At 38.3% G+C, this 20,956-nt stretch overlaps 2 protein-coding genes across 2 annotated transcripts; one reads left to right on the forward strand and one right to left on the reverse strand.

Moving 5' to 3' along the window:
- Positions 1-178: 178 nt before the first annotated feature.
- Positions 179-9,370, forward strand: rhot2 (ras homolog family member T2). Its single transcript, XM_011488146.3, has 19 exons — positions 179-381; positions 894-952; positions 2,505-2,586; positions 2,750-2,793; positions 3,301-3,354; positions 3,444-3,496; positions 3,755-3,863; positions 3,953-4,054; positions 4,144-4,242; positions 4,352-4,460; positions 4,558-4,678; positions 4,987-5,071; positions 5,159-5,304; positions 5,420-5,520; positions 6,766-6,896; positions 7,019-7,099; positions 7,182-7,304; positions 8,026-8,228; positions 8,324-9,370. Exons 1-19 carry the CDS (start codon positions 345-347, stop codon positions 8,439-8,441), a joined length of 1,857 nt encoding a protein of 618 aa, XP_011486448.1. The 5' UTR covers positions 179-344; the 3' UTR covers positions 8,442-9,370.
- A 389-nt stretch (positions 9,371-9,759) lies between these two features.
- LOC101162715 (histone H1.0-B) lies at positions 9,760-11,089 on the reverse strand. The gene has a single exon (XM_004080346.4). The coding sequence runs from the start codon at positions 10,845-10,847 to the stop codon at positions 10,257-10,259; it is 591 nt and encodes a 196-aa protein (XP_004080394.1). The 5' UTR covers positions 10,848-11,089; the 3' UTR covers positions 9,760-10,256.
- Positions 11,090-20,956: the final 9,867 nt, after the last annotated feature.

Genomic DNA, 20,956 nt, shown 5'->3' on the forward strand with positions numbered 1-20,956 from the left:
TTTTCACATCAAAAAGTATATGATTAGAAATACATTTTAGTTTTAAAAAGGTTATCAAAAATAATTGTGTTCTTTATAAAACCAGCTAAAAGGTAGCTTGCTTTCCTGGAGTTTTCAGCTTCACTTGCACCCTTTTCATCCAACCCAATGTAATGACATGTGTTGTCCAGCAGGTGGCGTCTTTTCGCGGCTTTGGCACGAACCGGAATAACATGGTTATCACCTTGGCTGCAGATCTGCTAGGAGGCACGCTACTGCATTTGTCTGGGAATTTGACATTCAAATGAGAGATATTTGTCTCAGTAGCGGTGTGGCGCGCGCGACTCTTCAGAGAGGGAAGAAACATGAAACAAGACGTGAGGATACTGTTGTTGGGGGAACGTAAGTCTGTCTGACCTATACCAACGCGCCGCCGTTAGCTGTTTCCGCTAACTCGCTTATCAACTTTTCACTGAATGAGCCTGAGTTGCTGCTGATGTAAAAAGACAAAAAGTTGTGCCTCTGGTGTAACTGTTTATTGGCTAATAAAATTCATTTTTACGGGGAATTATTTCTCACAAACGTATTAATTGGAACCACGCTACCTAAAGTAGCTTTATGTGAAGTTATACTAGCTAGTTCGGCTAATAGCTAAAACATCTTTTTGAAAAAGTTTTTTTTCTCCCGAATTCTTACAGTTTCTTGATATAAAATAACATAGCTAATATAAGTAATGTCGGGTGAAATGTTTACCTTTTGTTCATGTGTTGGCTTCATTCATGTTTTCTTACAAAGGCCAGAAACTTTGCATTAAGTGAACCACGACAAGTGTTCGAAGGCGCTAGCTTGTTTATGATGAAGTATTGTCAAAATGTCACCAGGCCCCTTTTATTTGATATTCTCTATTCCAACAGCCAAAGTGGGGAAAACGTCTCTCATCATGTCTCTGGTTGGAGAAGAGTTCCCAGAAGAGGTCAGTTCGAGCCCATTTGCTCAACATACTGTGCAACGATTTAGATCTTGAATTAAAATCATGTGGAATTATTAGTCCGTTTTTTTAATTTTAATTTTTTTTTGTTATTCTAAAAAATAAAATTTGATGCAGTAGTTTGGCAGTAATCCCTAGTCTTTTTTTTTTTTTTTACCAGACTTTCAAATTGCAAACAAAGTAAACACAACCTGCTGTGTTTCTCCTGTTACAGTTTGTATTGAGAGTAGGAACCAAGTATCTTAAACTTTGAAGCTACTGGTGAAATATGATCCCAAAACACTAAGGATTATGAATGAATTTAGTGTTTTTAACATGTTATTTTAGTATTTTTCTCATGATGGAGGACATATGTAAACAAAATGAAGAATAAACCTGCATTTCTGAGTATTTCTTTATTCAAATCATGGTGAATCAGGAGCAAAGCTGCTTCATGCAGACGAAGTAAGATTCTTTAACGTCTCTGTTTTCCTCGTCTGAGCTGGCATCTGGCACAAAACTGTACGGTTGGATTATTGGATAGCTCCAATATTGCTCGCCGTTTTTTGTTGTACCACTAATGCTAGCGTTGGGTTTGTGATTGACTGTAACAAGTGGTAGAGAGTGTAAACAAAAGCCGCATTACTATGCATTACAAAATGACAGGTTTTTGATTATGGCTAAAAATGGCATCATCATCATAATTAAAAGACCACTGAAAATTGATCAAAAAATAATTGGAGTGGGACTTTAAAAGGGGCTTAAATTTAAGTTATAAACCTGTAGAATCCCTGCATATAGCAAAACCTCAATATCTATTTATGCATTTGCATCAGTTATGACAAATTATGACAGTTTATTTTTATGTTTTTTTACTAACATGCCTTTAACATGTTGTCTAGATTATTTACAAAAATATAAATACAATAACTGAAATCAAATCAATCCTTTTTAATCTATTTTGGTTCAATTAATACATTAATCAATTTTCCTTGAAAGTAATTCTTGTATCTTTTCAGGCAAAAAAACAAGTCACAGATAATTTTATAATGTGTTAAACTGTGAATATATAAATGAAAATTTCCTTTTTTTATGTTACTAGTTATGTGAAATTTTATTTTTTTAATTACTAAATAAAGCTAGTTTTGCATTAAAATTCTAACAAATAAATCCACATGGAATTCTTAACCTTTCAGTTGAAATTGAATTGATTCAGTGTTTTGGCAGTGAAGCCAATTCATATTCTTAGAGAACATCTGTTCAAAAATCTCTCTTTTGCCTTTTTTTTTAAATAGATATTGATGACAATTTTCTTAGATATGAGTAAATGAACTTACTAAAATTATTGCCTTCAATTTAACTCTTTAATTTTTGAGGGCAAGAAATGATGACATTTATCTTTTTCTATCTTGAAAGTTTCTATCTGGGTTATTTTGTAAGATTTTACCAAAACGATGTTGTTTAACGTGTTTTTCCAAATATTCTAACATTAAAGACTTTTTACTTCGGTCTAAGTTGCATGATGGCGGCTTTTCATTTGGACGTCTACCTCTACCAGGTCCCTCCCAGAGCTGAGGAGATCACCATTCCTGCAGACGTGACTCCAGAGCGGGTTCCCACGCACATAGTGGACTACTCAGGTGACATGAAAAAGACAAAAGCACAGCCGTGCTGTCACTGTTGTTGCAGGCATTCGTGCTCATTACAGATGAGTTATAGAGAAAGTGTTTGCACTTTGTTGTTATTTTTGGTTTGTTGTTGCTTGTGAGTCTCAACAGCAAAAGTGTTTGTACCTCCTAACAGAAAAAGAACAGACCGACGAAAAGCTTCGAGATGAAATCGTCAAGGTAAAATTCTACCATACATGACAAAAGTAGGCAGTGAAGGGTGCTCTAAAAACACTTGAGAATAAATTCCACAATTAAAACAACTCTGTCAACTTTAACAGTTGAGGCTTTCCTGTTATGTCAGGATAGAAGTTTTTTTATTTTCACTACAATATCCTTATTTTTAAACTTGTAAATGGGTCAAATCTAGGACAGTTTAAAGAAAGCACATTGTTTTTGTGTCATGAACTCCTAAGTATTCTTTCAAATAAAAAATAAATTCATTCATTTCACATAAAAATTGTGTACTATGATCTGGTGTGAGCATTTCACTCACAAATATTGAGATTTTTAATTGAACAGTCTTGTGTTCTATGATTAAAACCGTTCTTCAGGCTCCCTTTTATTCTGGGAAATTATCCACCTTTATTCTCCTTTTTATTTCCTAATTTTTATGTTGACTTTTGAGGCTGCTTTAGCTCTGTTCTTTTCCCTTTAAGCCACATTTTTTCTGTCCATCTCACACAGGCTAATGTGGTTTGTGTTGTGTACGATGTCACAAACGAGGATACGATTGACAAGGTAAGGACTGGAACTCACAGGTCTGTGTTTGACCTTAGCCTGAAGTATCACAAATGAAAGTCGTCACTGTTGTCCTCTTCGTTTTCCAGATCAAAACCAAATGGATCCCTTTAGTAAATGGAGATGCAGAGAAAGGGAACAAGTGTGTATTTTCAATAATGTGTTTGCATTGTGTGTCTTGTCAGCTGAACTTTGATCTCTTTTAGTGTGTTTTTTGCATAGAGCAGATTTATAATCTAGAAATATTCAAAACATTCTACTCTTCTTTTTTTTTTGTATGCATGAGCAAGATGTGAAAATATGGACTAACTGGCTTTCCTTAAAGTAAATCTGAGCTCTAACAACTTTAAAAAAAGTGAAATACAGTAAATTACTGCAAAAAGCTTTCTTTTCTGGTCAGGATTCCCATCATCCTCGTGGGAAATAAGTCTGATCTTCGCAGCGGGAGTTCAATGGAAACCATCCTTCCCATCATGAACCAGTTCTCTGAGATCGAGACGTGCGTTGAGGTAAAAAGCTAAACTCCAACACAAACATTCACTCTTAATCTTTCAGATTTATTCATAAGCTCTTTCTGCTGTTTCCTTTTTCACTCAAGTGCTCGGCAAAGAACCTAAAAAACATCTCAGAGTTGTTCTACTACGCCCAGAAGGCAGTTCTTCACCCCACTGCTCCTCTTTATGACCCTGAGGACAAACAGGTCAGACGGTTTGGGATACAGAGGCTATGGAGTGATGCAAATTTAGGTTTATATGTATGAATATTGGTATTTTTTTCTTCTTCCTGCAGTTAAAACCAGCATGTGTTAGAGCCCTAAGCAGAATCTTCTACATTTCTGACAAGGATAATGACCGAATCCTCAGTGATGCTGAACTTAACTCCTTTCAGGTACCTAAATAGTAATAGTTCTGATTTCTCCTCTGGTGCTGCTTCTTCTCTTTTTGTCTGTTTTGAAAATAAATCAACACATTATTATTATTTATTTTTTATTTTTTAGAAATCTTGTTTTGGGAATCCTCTGGCGCCTCAGGCCTTAGAAGATGTGAAGACTGTAGTTTGGAAGAACACCAGTGATGGAGTCCAGGACAACGGCTTGACCCTAAATGGTAGAAAACCTTCTTGAATGAGAAAATGCAACACGAAACCTTTTGTTGGAGCGCCAGCTTCAATTAATCGCCCCGTGTCACGTTTCTCCTTTATTAGGTTTCTTGTTTCTTAATACATTATTTATCCAAAGAGGTCGACATGAAACCACATGGACTATCCTCAGGAAGTTTGGTTACGACGATAACCTTGAGATGACTGACGATTACCTTTACCCCGAGTGAGTGAGTGGGGATGGAAGCGCCGCGTTGATCCATGTTATACAAATATAGTGCACCTCCATTTTCAGTTACAAATCCATTCAATCACTTGATTGAAAGCAAATATTCTAATAGAATGACCAAGTTTCAGTGTCAAAACTTTTATTACATTTTTTTTCATTAGAGGTTTAGCAGTTTGTCTTTCAGTTTTTGAGTTCTAGCTGAATTGTAAGTTGTTTTTTTGGGGGGCCTCTGTCAGCTTTAGGTGTTTACACTGAAACCTTAGAGCTCTCTGGTTTCTAAGTGGTTTTGTTTTTTCTGCTGCTAGACTGCGAGTTCCTGTCGGCTGCACAACAGAACTCAATCACTACGGTCACCAGTTCCTTCAGCGGCTGTTCGAAAAATACGACGAAGTGAGTTGCTGCCTTAATGACAGTAAGCTGTGTGAAGGTCGGCCATGTCTTTGTTTTTGAAGATGGCTTGTGTTTTTTTCCCCCTAGGATAAGGACTCTGCTCTGTCCCAGATGGAGCTGAAGAACCTCTTCTGTGTTTGTCCTTACATGCCTTGGGGTCCAGATGTCTACATGACTGTGCCGACCACAGACAAGGGCTACATATCTAACCACGGCTACCACTGTCAATGGATGTAAGTGTCCAATCAAGTCATCTAAGTAGGTGTGCATGTTCTGGCATGCTCCACACTATAATGCACCTGCAGAAAGTTCCTGGTCTGGACTCACCTGTGTGCCCTTTACGTACAGGCTTTCTGCGTACCTTGACATCCACCGTTGTTTGGAGCACTTAGGATACCTAGGCTACCCTATCCTGACGGAGCAGGAGTCCCAGACTGCTGCCGTCACAGGTGTGTGAACCACTGTGGATTAAAGGAGATTAGAAACCATCAGCGAAAGCAATCACCACAATGACAACACTAGTGGCATGCACACAATCCAACCGTTCAATCAGACAAACCTCAAAGCACACAGGTTTTTTTCAGTGATTTCACAGTCTTTATGTTTACGTTTCGGCGTAAGTCAAAGCTGTTTTTCTAGGTGAGAACCTCTGTCCAGTAGTTTTTCTTTCAGAACAAACTAACACTCTTAATAATGGACAAGAAAAGACTTAAAAAAATGTCTATAACAGTAAAAAGTTGGTTCAAAACAAGCTTAGGTCTGCTCATCTTTTATGCTCCCCTGCAGAAATGTAATCCATGTCCAACGTGGTTGTTTCCTTTATTATTTTACAGTATTTATACTGTTAAAGTCCCACACTGATCATCTACTTTCAAGCATTCCCAGAGGTCTTTTGATTAAGACTATGCCGTTTTTAGCCAAAATTAAAACAAAAAAGAAACCTGTGTTGTTTCTTGAACGTTTGTGTGGAGCGGCAGTAGTTCATCAGAAGTTCACCTCTGAGTTGTGGGCCGGATTGTTGGCCCGGAATGAAACCCCTGCTGATATCCCATCATTCCTATATTTATGCTCTCTCCCCCACTATCTTAAAACCCCATAATAAAGAAATACTTAGAGATGCAGTTTTAATCTACAATGATTTTATATTTCTCCTCTATTATGAGAAAAATGCTATAAGAGCATAGTAAAAACCCCAAAAACACAATTTTATTGGAGTGGGGCTTTAAATATTCTGTAGCTACAATTTATTTATCTTTTGTACCATGTCATCAGACCGGCTCCATGCAGAAGAGACAATTTAGGAATAAAATATTGAGTTTTTTAAAAATAATTCCTGCAACATCACATCCTTGGTTCTTCTTTCTTTGTTGAATATATGCAAAGAACTTGAATTTGTTAGAGTTGCTCCGAAGAGATGAGGAAAACAGAGACGCGTGGTTTTAGTGGTTACCCAAAGATGAATTTAAACAAATGATGGTTGGATTTTGAACATGCTAATATTTCAGTCATGTAGGTATCAGTAGTTTTTGTCATTTAAATGCAGAGTTCTGTCTTGTGTTGTCATCTTCAGTTTCTCCTCGGATGAGGTCCCGACACATTATTATTATTGTCCCTCTTTTTGCAAATGTCAGAAACACTTCCAGTTTTTATTCGTTCAAAGCTGTTTTGTCTTCACGTGCTTTCTATTTGTGCAGTCACAAGAGCAAAAGAGTTGGATTTGGAGAAACGCCAAACCCAGAGGACGGTGTTTCTCTGCAAGGTGATCGGACCACGAGGAACGGGCAAAACGGTCTTCCTCCAGTCGTTTGTGGGCCGCAATGTCCTGGTATAACATCGCCGTATAGTCTGGAGCTGAAAAATGTTGTGTTCTCTGGATAAACCTTTCCGATAATCTTTTACTTTGACTTATTAAGCCTAAAACGACCATTTTTGTGATGACTGTTCTAGACTAAAGGAAATCCCAGCAGTGCCTTCTCACCCTATGTAATAAATCTAGTCCAAGTTGGCAATCAGGAGATTTACCTCATCGTAAGTATCTCATTCGCTGATATTAGAGCCGACTCTCATTGATTCTTCTTCTTTAAGCTCAACTCTGATTTGCTCCTTTCAGCTCAATGAGGTAGACGTGGAGACGGAATTCCTGAAGGCGTCGGATGCTTCCTGTGACGTTGCGTGTCTCATGTATGACGCCAGTGACCCTCATTCTTTTGACTATTGTGCCAGTATATACAAGGTCAGTCACTGAACGGACAGCAGCGTGCATCCACTGGTAGATAATGTTCGGTTGTAGTGGGCTGTAAGCTAGTAGGGGAGCATGTAAACGGACAGCTGGGTTACGGCTGATGGGAAGAGGTGGGGAAGTTTCTCTGCACCAACGGTCCCGCCCACAACTTGGAGGCAGATTTCAAATGAACTACTGCTGCTCTGCAGAAACTGTGTCCTGGAAAGCAAAGCAAGTTTTTATTTTTATTTTTAATGGAAAATTCGTAATTAAAAGACCACTGAGAAAGTTTTACAATAGATCACAAGATGAATCTGAGTGGATCTTTCATTTCTGCATTTGTCTTTTTCTTTTTACCACTCCAGTTTAAATGACGACATTCTGTTTACATATACTTTACATATTTAATGCAACTGTTTTTATCAGAATCAACAGATACATTTCCTAACATGTGGGGCATTGTGGGTAAATCCTATTCCTTAAAGATGTATCAACTGTCTTCTATCAGCTAAATATTTCTTCCAAAAAAAAAACAATGTTTTGATTAGAGACTCAAGTGTTGCAGTGCAGTGACCTGAATCACAGGTCACTGCAAATGAAATGAAAGTGTCGATGTCATTTCAAATACAAACCATTATATATATATTTTTTTAATTTTACTCTGCAAACTCTTGATGAACCTCACATGTCGCCTCTTTCTCTCTGTTTTATTTTTTTACCATTCACTTTGCAGCAACATTACATGGACAGCAACATTCCCTGTGTGCTGGTTGCCTCCAAGGTGGATCTTCCGGAGGTGAAGCAGTTCCATGGCATGACTCCTGCAGAGTTCTGCTATAAACACCGACTGCCTCCACCGCTGCCGTTCTCCAGCTTGTTACTTGACTCCACCAGCAAGAACATCTACAACCGGCTTGCCTGCGCAGCGATGTATCCGTATGTGTTGATGATTCGCTCCTCGTATAAGTGCAGTCTAACAGAGAGTCAGAAAAATGAACTTTCGCTGTTGGGATCTGTTCACTTTCTTCCAGACATCTTAATGGTTCCGACATGAGCAGTACCTCCTTCTGGCTGCGGGTGGCGCTGGGCTCTGCCGTGGTCGCTGTCCTGGGTTTTGCTGTCTACAGAGCTGTCGCCAGGCTGAAATGACCGGGACCTCCCAGCTTTTATTTTTATCCTCATACTCCACCCATCCAGACCAAATCTTTACCTGGACATTTCCAACATCAGCTGACTTTCCAAGGAAAATATCGGAAATTCTTTCTGACTTAAGTGTTGCGATCCCCAACGCTTTTCAAAAGCAGTTGAAGGCAGATGGTCAGAAAATTCTCCATGCTGCTATGCCCCGCTTTTCTGCCTTAACTCGTCTAACCAGACTGAAGAGAAACACGGTCTCTCTGGGTTAAAACACACAGAAATAATTCTGCTAGTGTCCAGAAAGGTGCGTCAATAATAGGATGACTTTCAGTATAACTCTATTTAGGCAGAAATACCAAGATTTAGATTTCCAATACAGTGTTTAGTGGGAAAAAATGCCAAAATAAATCAAACCAAAATGGAAGAATTGAAGTATATTTTAGCAAAGACCATGTTTAAGTGCTCAAACTTAAAAACAACATAAAAAAATAAAGAATATTTATCTGATTGCCAAATCATATGCAGAAATGTGAAGTTGAAGCATGTTTTGCAACAGCTGCTAAACTTCATCTCAACAGGTTTTGCATCGAGATGCTGGAAAATAGTATTTTTGCATGAAAAGAACTAGTGACAGATGAACGTCAGTGTCTCTTTTTAAAAAGCCAAGGAAACTTTGTAGTCTTGAGGTTCTTTTTCTGTCCCGAGTTCACATGATGGTAATCTGTAATCCTGTTGCCGTACATTTGACACACCGTGTTACTCAATCCGCCGTTTGTATCTTTCTCCACAGAAATGCGGTGTTGCTTTCTGAAGCTGGAGGCCTCATGTTTGTGTAAAAAGAAATTCTCTGTGAGACCTTTTAAAAACTTTTCTCAATGAAAGTGACCAGATGCTTAATAAAAGACTACACCAGAGCAAAATAAAATGAATTCTATGATTTACATGTTTGTGACTAAACAGTTAATTTGAAACATATGTCTAGTATTTGATGTTAAAGGCAGAGAAATCTTTTTATTGGTAATTAATCTGTGATCACATTTATCCTGAATATTTGTTTAAAAATGTATTAGTGGCATCTAAAACTGCAAGAATCCTGTTTGGATGAGCTTAACCATTCCTTATTTAATAGGGCTGGTTCATATGTACCCTAAATAATAGGAATGTTTGTGTTTTTACTATGTTACTCCACATTAACGACGATCTTGCTGTTGCTCCAACTTACCACAAGATGGCAGTGTTCGCCGGTTGAGGAGGGCAGACCCATGGGTGTGTCGAAAACGACACTAAAGTCAACAAAATCTTTTGGTGGCACGTGAACGCATCACTTTAGTTGAATGTTTGAAGAGTCACTTTTATTTTCCCTTTGTATATACAGTGTTTTTAAGTGCACAATAAGTTAAAGCACTTTCAAAATGTGACAAAGGTTTATTGGATGCGTTTATGAACAGTCTGTCGCTAAACACAATATGATTCTTCAAGACAAATATAACTGGGTAAAATAAGAGCTGTGGTGCCTTCATGGAACTCATCTTCACCTTGTCACCGTTAAAACATTAAGTTTTTTTGTTAAAGTATACTGACAACAGTCATTACCTCAGCTGTACAAACGCGTGATTTCAGCAAGACCCCCCGTGGAAATAGTTTAAGGATCAGGCGGAAATGGACGATGTTCAAATAAAAAATAGAAATGCTCACAATTTCTACAGCTTCTGAATGCTATAATAAAAACAGGTTAAAAACACCTTGTGTCTGAATGAAACCTTACAAAAATAAGACATTTACGAAAACATTTCCTTAAATATTTACATCGCCGGCTGTATTGTCCGTCTACTTCTTTTTGGACGTCTTTGCTGCCTTCTTGGGTGTCTTTGCCTTGGGTTTGGCTGCTTTCTTCGCTGGCTTTGCCTTGGCTTTGGCTGCCTTGGGCTTCTTCGCCGGAGCTTTCTTCGCTTTCACCGGAGACGCCTTCTTGGCAACCTTTTTGACTTTCTTCGCAGGTGCCTTCTTGGGCTTCTCCGGGGTCTTGGACACCTTCTTGGGCTTGGCCGCCTTCTTGGCCGCCTTGGGTTTTGCTACTTTCTTGGGTTTGGCGGGCGCAGCTGCCTTGCTGCTGGACTTTTTGGCGTCCTCCGGTTTGGTCAGCCGGAAGGAGCCGGACGCTCCGATACCTTTGGTGTGGCGCAGCATCCCAGAAGCCACCAGCCGTTTTAGGGCCATTTTGATCTGGACGTCGGCGTTGTCGCCCACTTTGTAGTTCTTCCTCACGTACTTCTGGATGGACTGGCGGGACGCTCCGCTCCGGCTCGCGTCGTGGACAATAGCCGCTTTGATCATGTCCGAGTATTTGGGATGAGAAGCGGGCTTTTTAGCCTTGGCTGTCTTTTTGGCTTTAGATGGAGCACTTGACGTCTCCGCCATTGTGTTTATCCTTTAAGTTAAATCACACAAAAAAAGTCCACAAGGTGGGATTTAACCCGGTTGGAAAAGAGCGACAAAAATATTTCAAATAAAAAAAAATGAAATTTTCGGTTAAAACAAAGTTGTGGAAAGTGCCAGGCGTTCAATTATTTTAGGTTTAGGTAGCAAAAAATAGATATAGTTGTAGAGAGGCACACCCCTTCAGCCCGTTTCTCTAAAGTCTCTTGTTCCACCGGCGCTCCAGAGAGAATATGAAGCCTCGCTGCGGACGTGATTGAGAACACCAACTGCCAGCAGCTGATCTAGCGGACTCCATGGAACTGGCGCAGTCTTGTTTGTGTTTCTTCATCCTCCAACTCCCGTCAAATGTACAAACCCCGGAGGAGTTCTGATCCACAGAACCGCACGGGCACGCGGCGGAGACATTGGGCTTCACGCGCACTAACTTGTTTCCCCGCACTAGAGCCGCAGAACAACTTTTATTCCGGGAAAACCAGCCCCAAGTAGCGCGTGCTGCCGACAATTTTGCCTGATTCGCGTCAAATTGACCCAAACGGACGGAACCTGAGGGGGGGATGTTCAATGCACATGGAAATTGAATCTTTATTCCCACTGATGCGCGCGGTTTGGTCCGCGTGAGAGTCCGTTTTTCCTTTTAATACAGCGTTACATTTTCCCAACTAACACAGTCCGGCCATTGACTTCGAGTGACGTGGTCGAGATTATTTACTGTTAAACCTCCTATAAATTAAATGTCACAACATGCAAGTCGCAGGTGACTGTTGGGGCTGTCACGCGGGTTAGTTTAGGAGGTAAAACGCGGGTTGGGTTTTCTGGGTTTGCTTATTTTAGTGCCGAATTGCTTATAACTATCACTATGGCAGTCGCCTCTCGAGCTCCATTGTTGTCAGGAAAGTTGCCAACACCTCCAGAGCTGAAGGAATCTGATGACGGGTCGTTAAATTGATCACATTGTTCTGAATTGGGGTCAAAGATAAGTGAAGGGTCTGCTTTGAGTCCAGCCTCGGTGGGGTCTGCAGCCGAACGCACGCGCTGTTATTCTAAGGAGCAGAGGTGGCTTTCTTTTGTTCAGGACCTGGCGCATCAGATCCCAGTCAACAGCTGGCGTTTGCGTATTCCTAATAAGAAAACATTTAGCTTTTCCTACATTAATGCAAGAAAATATGCCCCCAAAACACTAACTTTATGTAGATTGTATTAGATTATTTCTTATTTTTGTGTCTGCTCTGTTGTCCCTCCCTGCAACGCCATTTTGATTCTAAGGAGAAAGTCAGGGCAGTTGGAGTTAGTAGCTTTCTCCTCTTCTCCATCGTGGTCATCCGAGTTAATTGGCATTATTTAGGTTGATTAACCCAATTGAATGCTTTAACACCCCATCAGTGCCACGTAGGGAGGGAGGGGGGTGTTGGAGGACACTTCTCAGCTGTAAAGTATTCAGAGAAATGAATCCACGTTCATTCTCAAAGCAGTTGCAGATTGCAGCTACAGATTAATGCCAAAGTTGTTGCACGTGCGAAGGTAAACATGCTTTTCTCTCAAAGTGAGCGCGCTTTGCTTTGTTGGCGCGTGATGACTGGGTGGCAGAGAGAGTGAGGATGAAAGGATGAGTTAGTGAACGAGTGAGGAGGAGGAGGAAGGCTTTTTGCATATGGAGTGAGGGATGAATGGCTACATCCATGGCATGGTGTGAGCGCATGAACACAGTTACGCTGTGTAACTGGAACAGGAAGTGAAAAAATAAAGTAATTTATTTGATGCTTAATTTATAATCGGGATATATAAATAAGAATAGATGTGATCCCGTTGCTTGACGCACATAATAGAGTAGTGGGATGGCTTTTTTTATTGGGTGGGTGAGGGGGATCTTACTTGGGGTAAGTACCTGCCTTCCGTGTTGTCCTTGGAGGGATGTGGCGGCGCTGAGGGGCAGCTGCCCGCTTCAGACCCCTCCCCGGCGCCGCCGACAGGGGGACAAGGAGGGCTTTTCAGTGCCTGGCTCCACGCGCACCAAGGAACAATTCAATTATTTTCTGCACTTTACCTTTTATACAAAGAAAAATTACTGAATAAAAAAATTCGAACAAAAACATTGAAATGTATTTTTCGTTTTGTTTTCATTAAATGCTTTAGGTTTATTTTCATATATACATAACATATTCTCAAATAATATATCAATATTGAGTTTGATATTTTGTCCTTAAGATGAATAGAAATTTATTAATGGACCTTGAAAAACCTTAAAGAGAGGAAAAAGAGTAATTCTAAAACAATGCATTTGGCTTTTACTCTGTTTGCTTGTTTATAGGTTTAACGATTAATTGACTGAATAATCAATTTAGACTGAATAATCAATTTATAAGCCTACGATCCAACCAGATCGCTCTTTCGGTGACAGAATTAAGTAGACCTAGACCATATTTAAAAAATGTTTCAAAATCAGATAAATCAATAATTGATCTTGGAAAACACCATTTTGTTTTACTATAATGTAAAAAGGACCAATTGCATCACTGTGAACAACACACATGTGATGTCAGACATGTGACCATACAGTGTGGTAGAATGTTCTAATAATGTTAAATTTGTGGAAAAACAACAGTGGGCTGGACCACATGAACCTAAAATATAAATGAATTTGCCTTTAATTATTGCTTACTTGTTTGTTTGTACACAAATTTAATTTATACTTGATTATCTTGCAAGAAATACAAGAAATCTGGAAAACTTCACCTGCACTGTGCAGTACCTGCTAATAATCTCGGAGTCACACTGGTTGAATGTTTGGCAAAAGATGTCCAAGATTGATTTTAGGTCAGTGAATCGGATCAAATGAGTTTGTTCAAAACAAACCAATATCGCAGTAACCAAAAAATTATGATATGAATCAAATCGTTAAAATGTATCGTTACACCCTATTTATTTACTGAGTGGCTTGCATTATTAAAGGTGCCAATTTCAGATCCACTTAAAAAACATCTGTATTGAGTTTACCTGGAACTTTTTTTAAAGGACCAATACATGTTTTTGTGTTGTTATATGTATATTACAGCTTGTGATTCTGTAGACGTTCATTTACCACTCTAGTTCTGCTTCTTGCCTGAAGTGCACATCTGCTTACATAATGCTTAACCTAATTCTTTCTTTTCTTTTCCAGGAGTCAGAGAGTGGGGTGGGAGTTCCATTACATACATGGAAGACACCATCATGTCAGGTGTATTTTAGGGTAGCACCTTTACGTTTCTTGGATGCCAGTGTGTAACTCCAGTCGTCGAATCCTTCTCGAGTCATGTTCCCTCTGTTTCCCACAGCATTCTGGGTAACAGCCATTTCAGTTGTCTAAGGCAGTGTTTTTCAACCTTTTTTGAGCCACGGCACACTTTAACCTTGACAAAAATCCCGCGGCACACCAGCATCCAAAAAAAAAAAAAAAAACAGAGATTCATGGTCTGTATTGATCGACAGCCCCCCCCCCCGCAATCTCACGTGCATTTTTGTGATAATTGTGGCCGGAAAAGCAGGAAGTTGCGGCTGTTTTTTCTAAGAGATGAAATGAAAGTTAAATTAGAAAATTTAGAAACTGTTTGTTTGTTGTGGTTTCAAGGCGTTTCGCAAGGACAACTCATTGTGCGCTGGGACACTGCGCTGGGACACCTTTAAGCCAATGCATCATGGGAGATGTAGTGTGAAAACTGCAGAAAACTTGCAGAAAGACTCGCGTCTCTGAGCTTCATTGTATTGTCCACTTGTTTCACGGTCTGACACCAGACTCTGTGGAAAGCTACACCGCTAAAGAAGAGCTTTAGCTGGCATTTTTGTTAGAACTGAGCGACTTTATCAGCAGAATTAAGAACAAGGAAGTGAAGACTTTAAGCACTTCTGATTGGTCAGACTGATGACATGTGATTAAGCCTTCAATAATGATTGGTGGAGACAGTTAAAGGGACGGGACTTTTCCGCAAACTGTCATAGCTGCAGGTAAATCGCGGTACCGTGATTCTTATCAAAATTTCTTTAATAGAATTAAATAAACACAAATAAAAAGTAATTTTAAGATCTTTTATATTCCTAACTACTCAGTGTTTTATCAGGGCCTGTTTGGATGAACAAAGAGCTGATATCCTGGAGATGGGAAATGTTTTTAGATCAGTGAATGATTAATGAGGGCAATTTCTCCACGGCACACTTGACCATCTCCCACGGCACACTAGTGTGCCGCGGCACACTGGTTGAAAAACACTGGTCTAAGGATCCAGAACTGTGCAGCACATGATCGCATTGTGTGAGGTAAAAACCTCTTTCATGAGCTCCTCTGATTTAAAGAACATTTTTTCAGTCAGCATCAAATTAAACTAAACCTCTTAAACTACTATTCACCATTTTTACTCTGAAATATTCTCAGACAGAGGCTGTTTTTTTCCTGATACAATCAAATACAATTAAAATCCTTTTCTCAACAGTATAACAGAAGGCTGCAATTCAAAGTCTAATATATGCTCAAAATGTTGAAACAGAGTAGCTAGTAAAACATTTTAACGGTGAAACAAAGTCAGACTCAACAAAAATTGAAAGACAATGTGATGTTGAAATAACTAAAAGCAAATGAAGGAACTTCTTTAATGTTAGAATATTGATTATCTAATACTAGTTCCTGTGAACTGCCTTTATAGTCACTTTAGAAAAAGCACAACAATGTGCATCAATTGCAGAATTTTTAACGTTTTACATTGTGTCCTTTGTCTTGCATTTGCTACCATGCCATGTAGAATTCATTAAACGTTCCTGGTACAGCTGCAGTTGTTCAGTTGCGAGTCTCTCTGGAATTTGTCTGCAGTTGTGTGAACATTTAGATGTCTGAGCAGGTGTTGCACTTGATGCTTTGCATCTAGACCAGAAGCCCGACACTTGTTCCTACCACGGCTGTCTTTGTTAGCCTGCTCATGGTTTTAACTGAATAACAGTCACTCATCTGAGATCCAGAAGAAACCGTTTCCTCCAGTCAGCTGTCAAGAGCAGCTTAAACCAGCTGCTCACTGGTTGTTAGTCTCTGTCTCTCAGGGCACCTGTGAGACATCAGTCACAGCAGCGGAGCTCCAACGTGAGATTAAGACATATTTGAGGAAGATATAGCTGCTTTTTGTGTGGGAAAAAAAAACTAAAAAGGAAACAAAGGCTATTAGGTTTTAACTATAACAATACTAATTTCAAATGAAGTTTTAATTCTTTCTTTCTGATGCTTCTGCTATAAATATTGCCCCCTTTTTTCTCATATTTTGAGACAAAAGTTTTTAATGTTCAAGGATTTAATGGCAAAACAAGAGTCACAAAAACAAATGCAACAACATTAGATCAGAGTGGGCCTCATCTAATTATAACTTTTTTCAAATATAACTCTTTTGTTGTAATCTCACTGAGATAGTTTGTTTTCTTGTGACAAAATGTTTCTAATCTGATTTGTTCATAATTTAAATTTTTCCTTAAAAAAAACAACCTTAACAACATAAAATGGGACTTTCATCGTATCAACCAGCAGAGGGCAGTAGCAGCTCCACTGTAATCAACAGTCTCTTTACTTGACATAAATATGTAATCAGTGCTGCTCCAGAAAATGTGTTATTTAATTTTCAGATATTTAATGCTTTACTATCCCTCATTATTCCTGACTTAAAAAAACAAACATTTATTGACTATAAAAAACATGGCCTTTTAGTGCTATGTGATTTTGATTTTTTTTTTACACGCATAGAAAACAAACATCACAAAACAAAAACAAAAAATAGTGCGCTCTGTGTCAAAGATGCAGATAATTTGAAATTATGATTAAGAAAATTGTAAAAATCAAAGAAATTTAACTTGTTTCTGTATATTGGAGATGAAGTTCAGAACACTTTTGCTTTTTGCCCATAATTTAAAAAGAGTCTTCAAAAATTGGGATGAGTCTATCTTAAATTTCCATTCAGGACAGATTTTAAACTCTGTAATAATCTTTATCTTTTACATTGACTTACAGGTCAAAAGAATAACATTAACCTCTCAAGACCCGACCTAATATTTGACTTGATCTTCTACACACGTAGTCACAGGATCCCTGTTTAGCAGAATTAACTACTGTGGTGGTATAACCAAAAATGTGATGTCCATACATGTGGATGCCAGGTCTTAAGATGTTAAAACAGTTTTTACTTGAAATATACATTACAGTAATTGTTAAACTTTAATAAAGCTACTTTAAATAAACATAGGGGGTCCTTGAACAGGGCCCTGGGGAACGTTAGATAGAGCAAGATTTAAATATGATTAAGATAATATTTCCCTGAATAAATAAATATAAACCTGTGTAGTTAAACGTGCTGTCTTTTATTCTCTGAGGGAACTTTTAATGCTTCTCGACTAATTATTGACTAATTATACTCATTTTTCCATCAGGAAAAATAATTTAAATTATGGCAAATTTTCCTCACTGCACATGAATGTTTTCATAGTTTTTTAATGCTGCCAAGACATGAGAATCTCTCTACCATTTTATGCAATTAAAGACATAAACACAAGAGGTCTCTGTTCACTTTTCCTTTATGAGCTTTTCCTTTACATGTGTTACAAAGAGCATTTTATAAAGTTTGGCCTTGACATGAATGAGATGGTTTAAAAAGAGGTATTCTGACTCATTGTTTGGTCCTAGAATAAGATGTAAAATTTTCAGGAAAATGGTTAACATCTTTTATTGGAATATAAATACAAGAGCAAACAAAATTATAGATATAATCTTCCTCTTTATTAATGCTCACCTTACTTGCCCCTATGCCTTTAATTTTTTAATTTTCATCTTCTTAGTTCCAACGCTCTCCTTCGGGCTTTCTTGTTTTAACAATTTTAAATCCCCTGGAGACCTTCTAAGTAGAGCAGTTTGGATTAGAAGTGTGTCATTTAGTGACCTGATTCCTTTTTCTGTCATTTTTTTCATGGGTGATTCCCTCCATTTCTCAATTACTGCTACTCAAGCGGAATCTATTTTAATCCTCACAATTAGCAGAGGCTAAGAGGATCCACAAAATACCCAAAACAATTTGTCAACTTAGTTTAAATAAAAAGGATTAGCTCGGTGAGGAGAACAATGGAGCCGTGTTCTAATGCTGTGATCCTGCACCTTGATGACATGTGGAGTGAGAGCTCACTGCATTTTACAAACCACACCTTAGATTTTTATTTAACTTAGTCAGGATTTGAAACTTTGGTGTCATTATAAAAACTTTTTTTGTTGATTTTTACATATATAGACACACACATACATTTAAAAAAAACTTTGATATCTTCCTTTTAGCTCTGTTATTGAAGTTTTCCTTCTTATTGTCAATAAAATAATTATGATCAGACATTATAAAAGTCTCTGTTTCCTTTGAAACGTTATGCACCAGAAGCATGATGTTTTTGTCCCTGACTCACTTGATTACTCATTTACTTTATTATGTTTATACTTTACTATTTCCCAATATTTTTACTGTTATTCTTGTACTTCTTTTTTAATTAAAGTAAGGACTTTAACTTGTGAAAAACTAAAGAAAGTTTAAAATTATTCAAACCTGTGGAAAGGCAAAGACATTCACCTGAAAGAAGAGTTTTATGTCAGGCCATACAGTCATGTAATCTTTGAAGTTTCAGTTTTGCAAGCATAAAAAACTACAACAGAACATCGAGGAGACTATTTTGGTGCATATTAGACATTTTTCCTACATTTTTTTGTATCTTGTACCTGAACAAAAAGTGGTTTAAAGATGTAATAATTGGCACGTACTCTTGGATACAGTTCCTCGTTTTCGACCACCTGCTAATCCTCAGCTCATAAACGTAAACGCTGAATTAAATGTATTTCTCTGAATATACTTGGATTTGGATTTTAGATGGGATGGACAAATTCCCATGAAACCTGAGGCACTTTTTGTAAGGTGTAGACATAATCTGCCATTTCAAAACCACAAAAGAAAAACTGTACAGTTACTGTACCGTACCTCCTAAATCGGAAATTTGACTGTCAGCCAATCTTTTCTCACCAGTGGGTGGAATAGACTTTCTCAGGGAGGCTAAGTAATGTGCAATTAAAGTACACCCTGAGACCCCCATCTGAAAAAAGGAACCATCTCCCTGGTCTACACGTCCTGCACGTCGATTTATTTTTCTGGAAATAAAAAATATTATTTTTCTGGAGAGTTCCAAGCACTGTACATATACTATATAAAAAGGTTACCCATGAATGCTCCTTGGGTTGCCATTAGCACAGATTTTTTTTTTTTTAAGCAGGAACCATTTTAAAAGCTTGACAAACACATGTTTGTATTTTTCTTCTTCGTGTGCACAATAAAGCTCTGGTTCAATTAAACTTTAGTGAACTCAAAATTAAAGTTTGAAGAGTACAGCGTTTCTAAAAGGTTTGGTAAAGGTTCATAATTGGTCTCCTTTGTTGTTGTTTTTTTAATTTAAGAAAAAGCCGCTGTGATCCTGCAGTTTTCCAGCACGAGGTTCTTCTTTTGTGGTTGGCTCTGGCACTGTTTTGTGCAAAATAAGTAACATGCTGGCAATGCTAGCCATGCTTTATGTGGAAGAAAAACTGCATAACCCCATAATTAGGGTTTGCTGCTCTGTCCACTCCCTCATGAGCAGAAGGGGCTTTGTAGAAAAAACTGTGATCCTAAGATGGTTTTACTTTGCTTTGTGCAAATTCCTATATTTTCAGTTTCACTCATGTTCTAAAAATCGGTCCAAACATTTTTAAATGCTTGTCTACATTGTGACGTGCTCCCAAACTAGCATTAAAGGCTGCATCGGCTTTATTTTTTTTAAGGCGTCTTTTTTTTTTGAACGTGTAGAAAGATTGCAAAGTTGTTTTTTAACAGAAGAAAAAAAATATTAAATATATTTAGTAGCATTTTAGTCTGCTTATGTTATAAAAACACTTTGAAAACCATCCAAATGTTCTTCAAACAAAAAAACTGTGTTAAATGTTTTAAAAAGTTCATCTAAAATTCTGATTTAAATTGAATTTTGACATGGAAAAACGTGGTTTTATCATTTTAAAAATAAACTCATCTCAAACATCTCAAAATCGATTTTATAAAAGCCCGCAGAACTTGCAGGGAGGAAGCACACAAATAATGCATGAAGTCTGAGAGGATTAACAGGGTTTCTCTCCCCTTTCTGCAAAATGCTGTTATTGAAATCCAACTTGATCTGAATAATACAATATATGTTTGAAAGTTCAACCTTAGCCTTTTGTTGATGTTTTGATGCAGAAATGGCCTGAGAGCAAACAGTTGTTTGGTCGTGCTGCCCAGTCTGCTCTTTAGCCTGACACACTACAAAACCTGACTGCTGTAAATCCTGAAGCTTTAGACTGATCGGGAGGACCAGAATTTAAGCTAATAAGATAAGAACAAAGAAAGCTTTTACCAGTTTACATTTCTGCCTATTCACAGATGACGCATAATTAGGCCGTGCTTCCTAACGCCGCAGTAGCTGTTGGAGAAACAAAAATTCTCACAGCCACCTCCTTGATGGATCAAGAGTCTTTAAGCTGATGGAAAACAGTGCAGACGTGCAGGCTAATTAATGCTTGTTTGGTACACTGAAAGGCCTTGTTATTCTCCCCTCGGTTTCTCAAAGAGGCAAAATCAGTGTTTTGTCTGCTACTCTCAGGCTTGTGAAAGAGGAGCACGCTGCCCTCACTTTGTCCAGCCGCCTGCATCCATCCACCTGAGGTGAATAGAACATGAAGGGTTTAGTCAGGCTCAAGAGGGACCATTTAAGCTGGGGCTGCTTCAGGCTGCAGACAGTATTTTATGACAGGGTTATCTCTCTCTGTGCACCACCTGTATAATGTCACTTGGTGGAAGTGAAATGAAAACGGTGACACCAGTGTGGTGGGCTACGTGCCTTTTTTCTTTTACCTGTATCGAATTATTTTTATTTTTTATTTTTTTTATTTTTTGTGTTCATTTGTACCTTTTTGTTTTAATCTGTCAAACTAACGCTATTGTTGCAATAAGAGATTTATCTGCTTTAGTGGGTTTTCATGCTCTACAGTACTTGACTGTAATTGTTTG

The sequence above is a fragment of the Oryzias latipes genome, chromosome 19 (assembly GCF_002234675.1).
Source record: "Oryzias latipes chromosome 19, ASM223467v1".
In the NCBI taxonomy this organism is placed as follows: Eukaryota; Metazoa; Chordata; class Actinopteri; order Beloniformes; family Adrianichthyidae; genus Oryzias; species Oryzias latipes.

What these genes read in the sequence shown, in the direction of transcription:
- LOC101162715 (XM_004080346.4), bottom strand. Translation starts at nt 10,847, where the DNA reads ATGGCGGAGACGTCAAGTGCTCCATCTAAAGCCAAAAAGACAGCCAAG.
- rhot2 (XM_011488146.3), top strand. Translation starts at nt 345, where the DNA reads ATGAAACAAGACGTGAGGATACTGTTGTTGGGGGAAC. An exon ending in GACGATTACCTTTACCCCGA is followed by an intron (nt 4,679 to 4,986) that starts GTGAGTGAGTGG and finishes TTCTGCTGCTAG; the next exon opens with ACTGCGAGTTCCTGTCGGCT. An exon ending in CCAGACTGCTGCCGTCACAG is followed by an intron (nt 5,521 to 6,765) that starts GTGTGTGAACCA and finishes CTATTTGTGCAG; the next exon opens with TCACAAGAGCAAAAGAGTTG.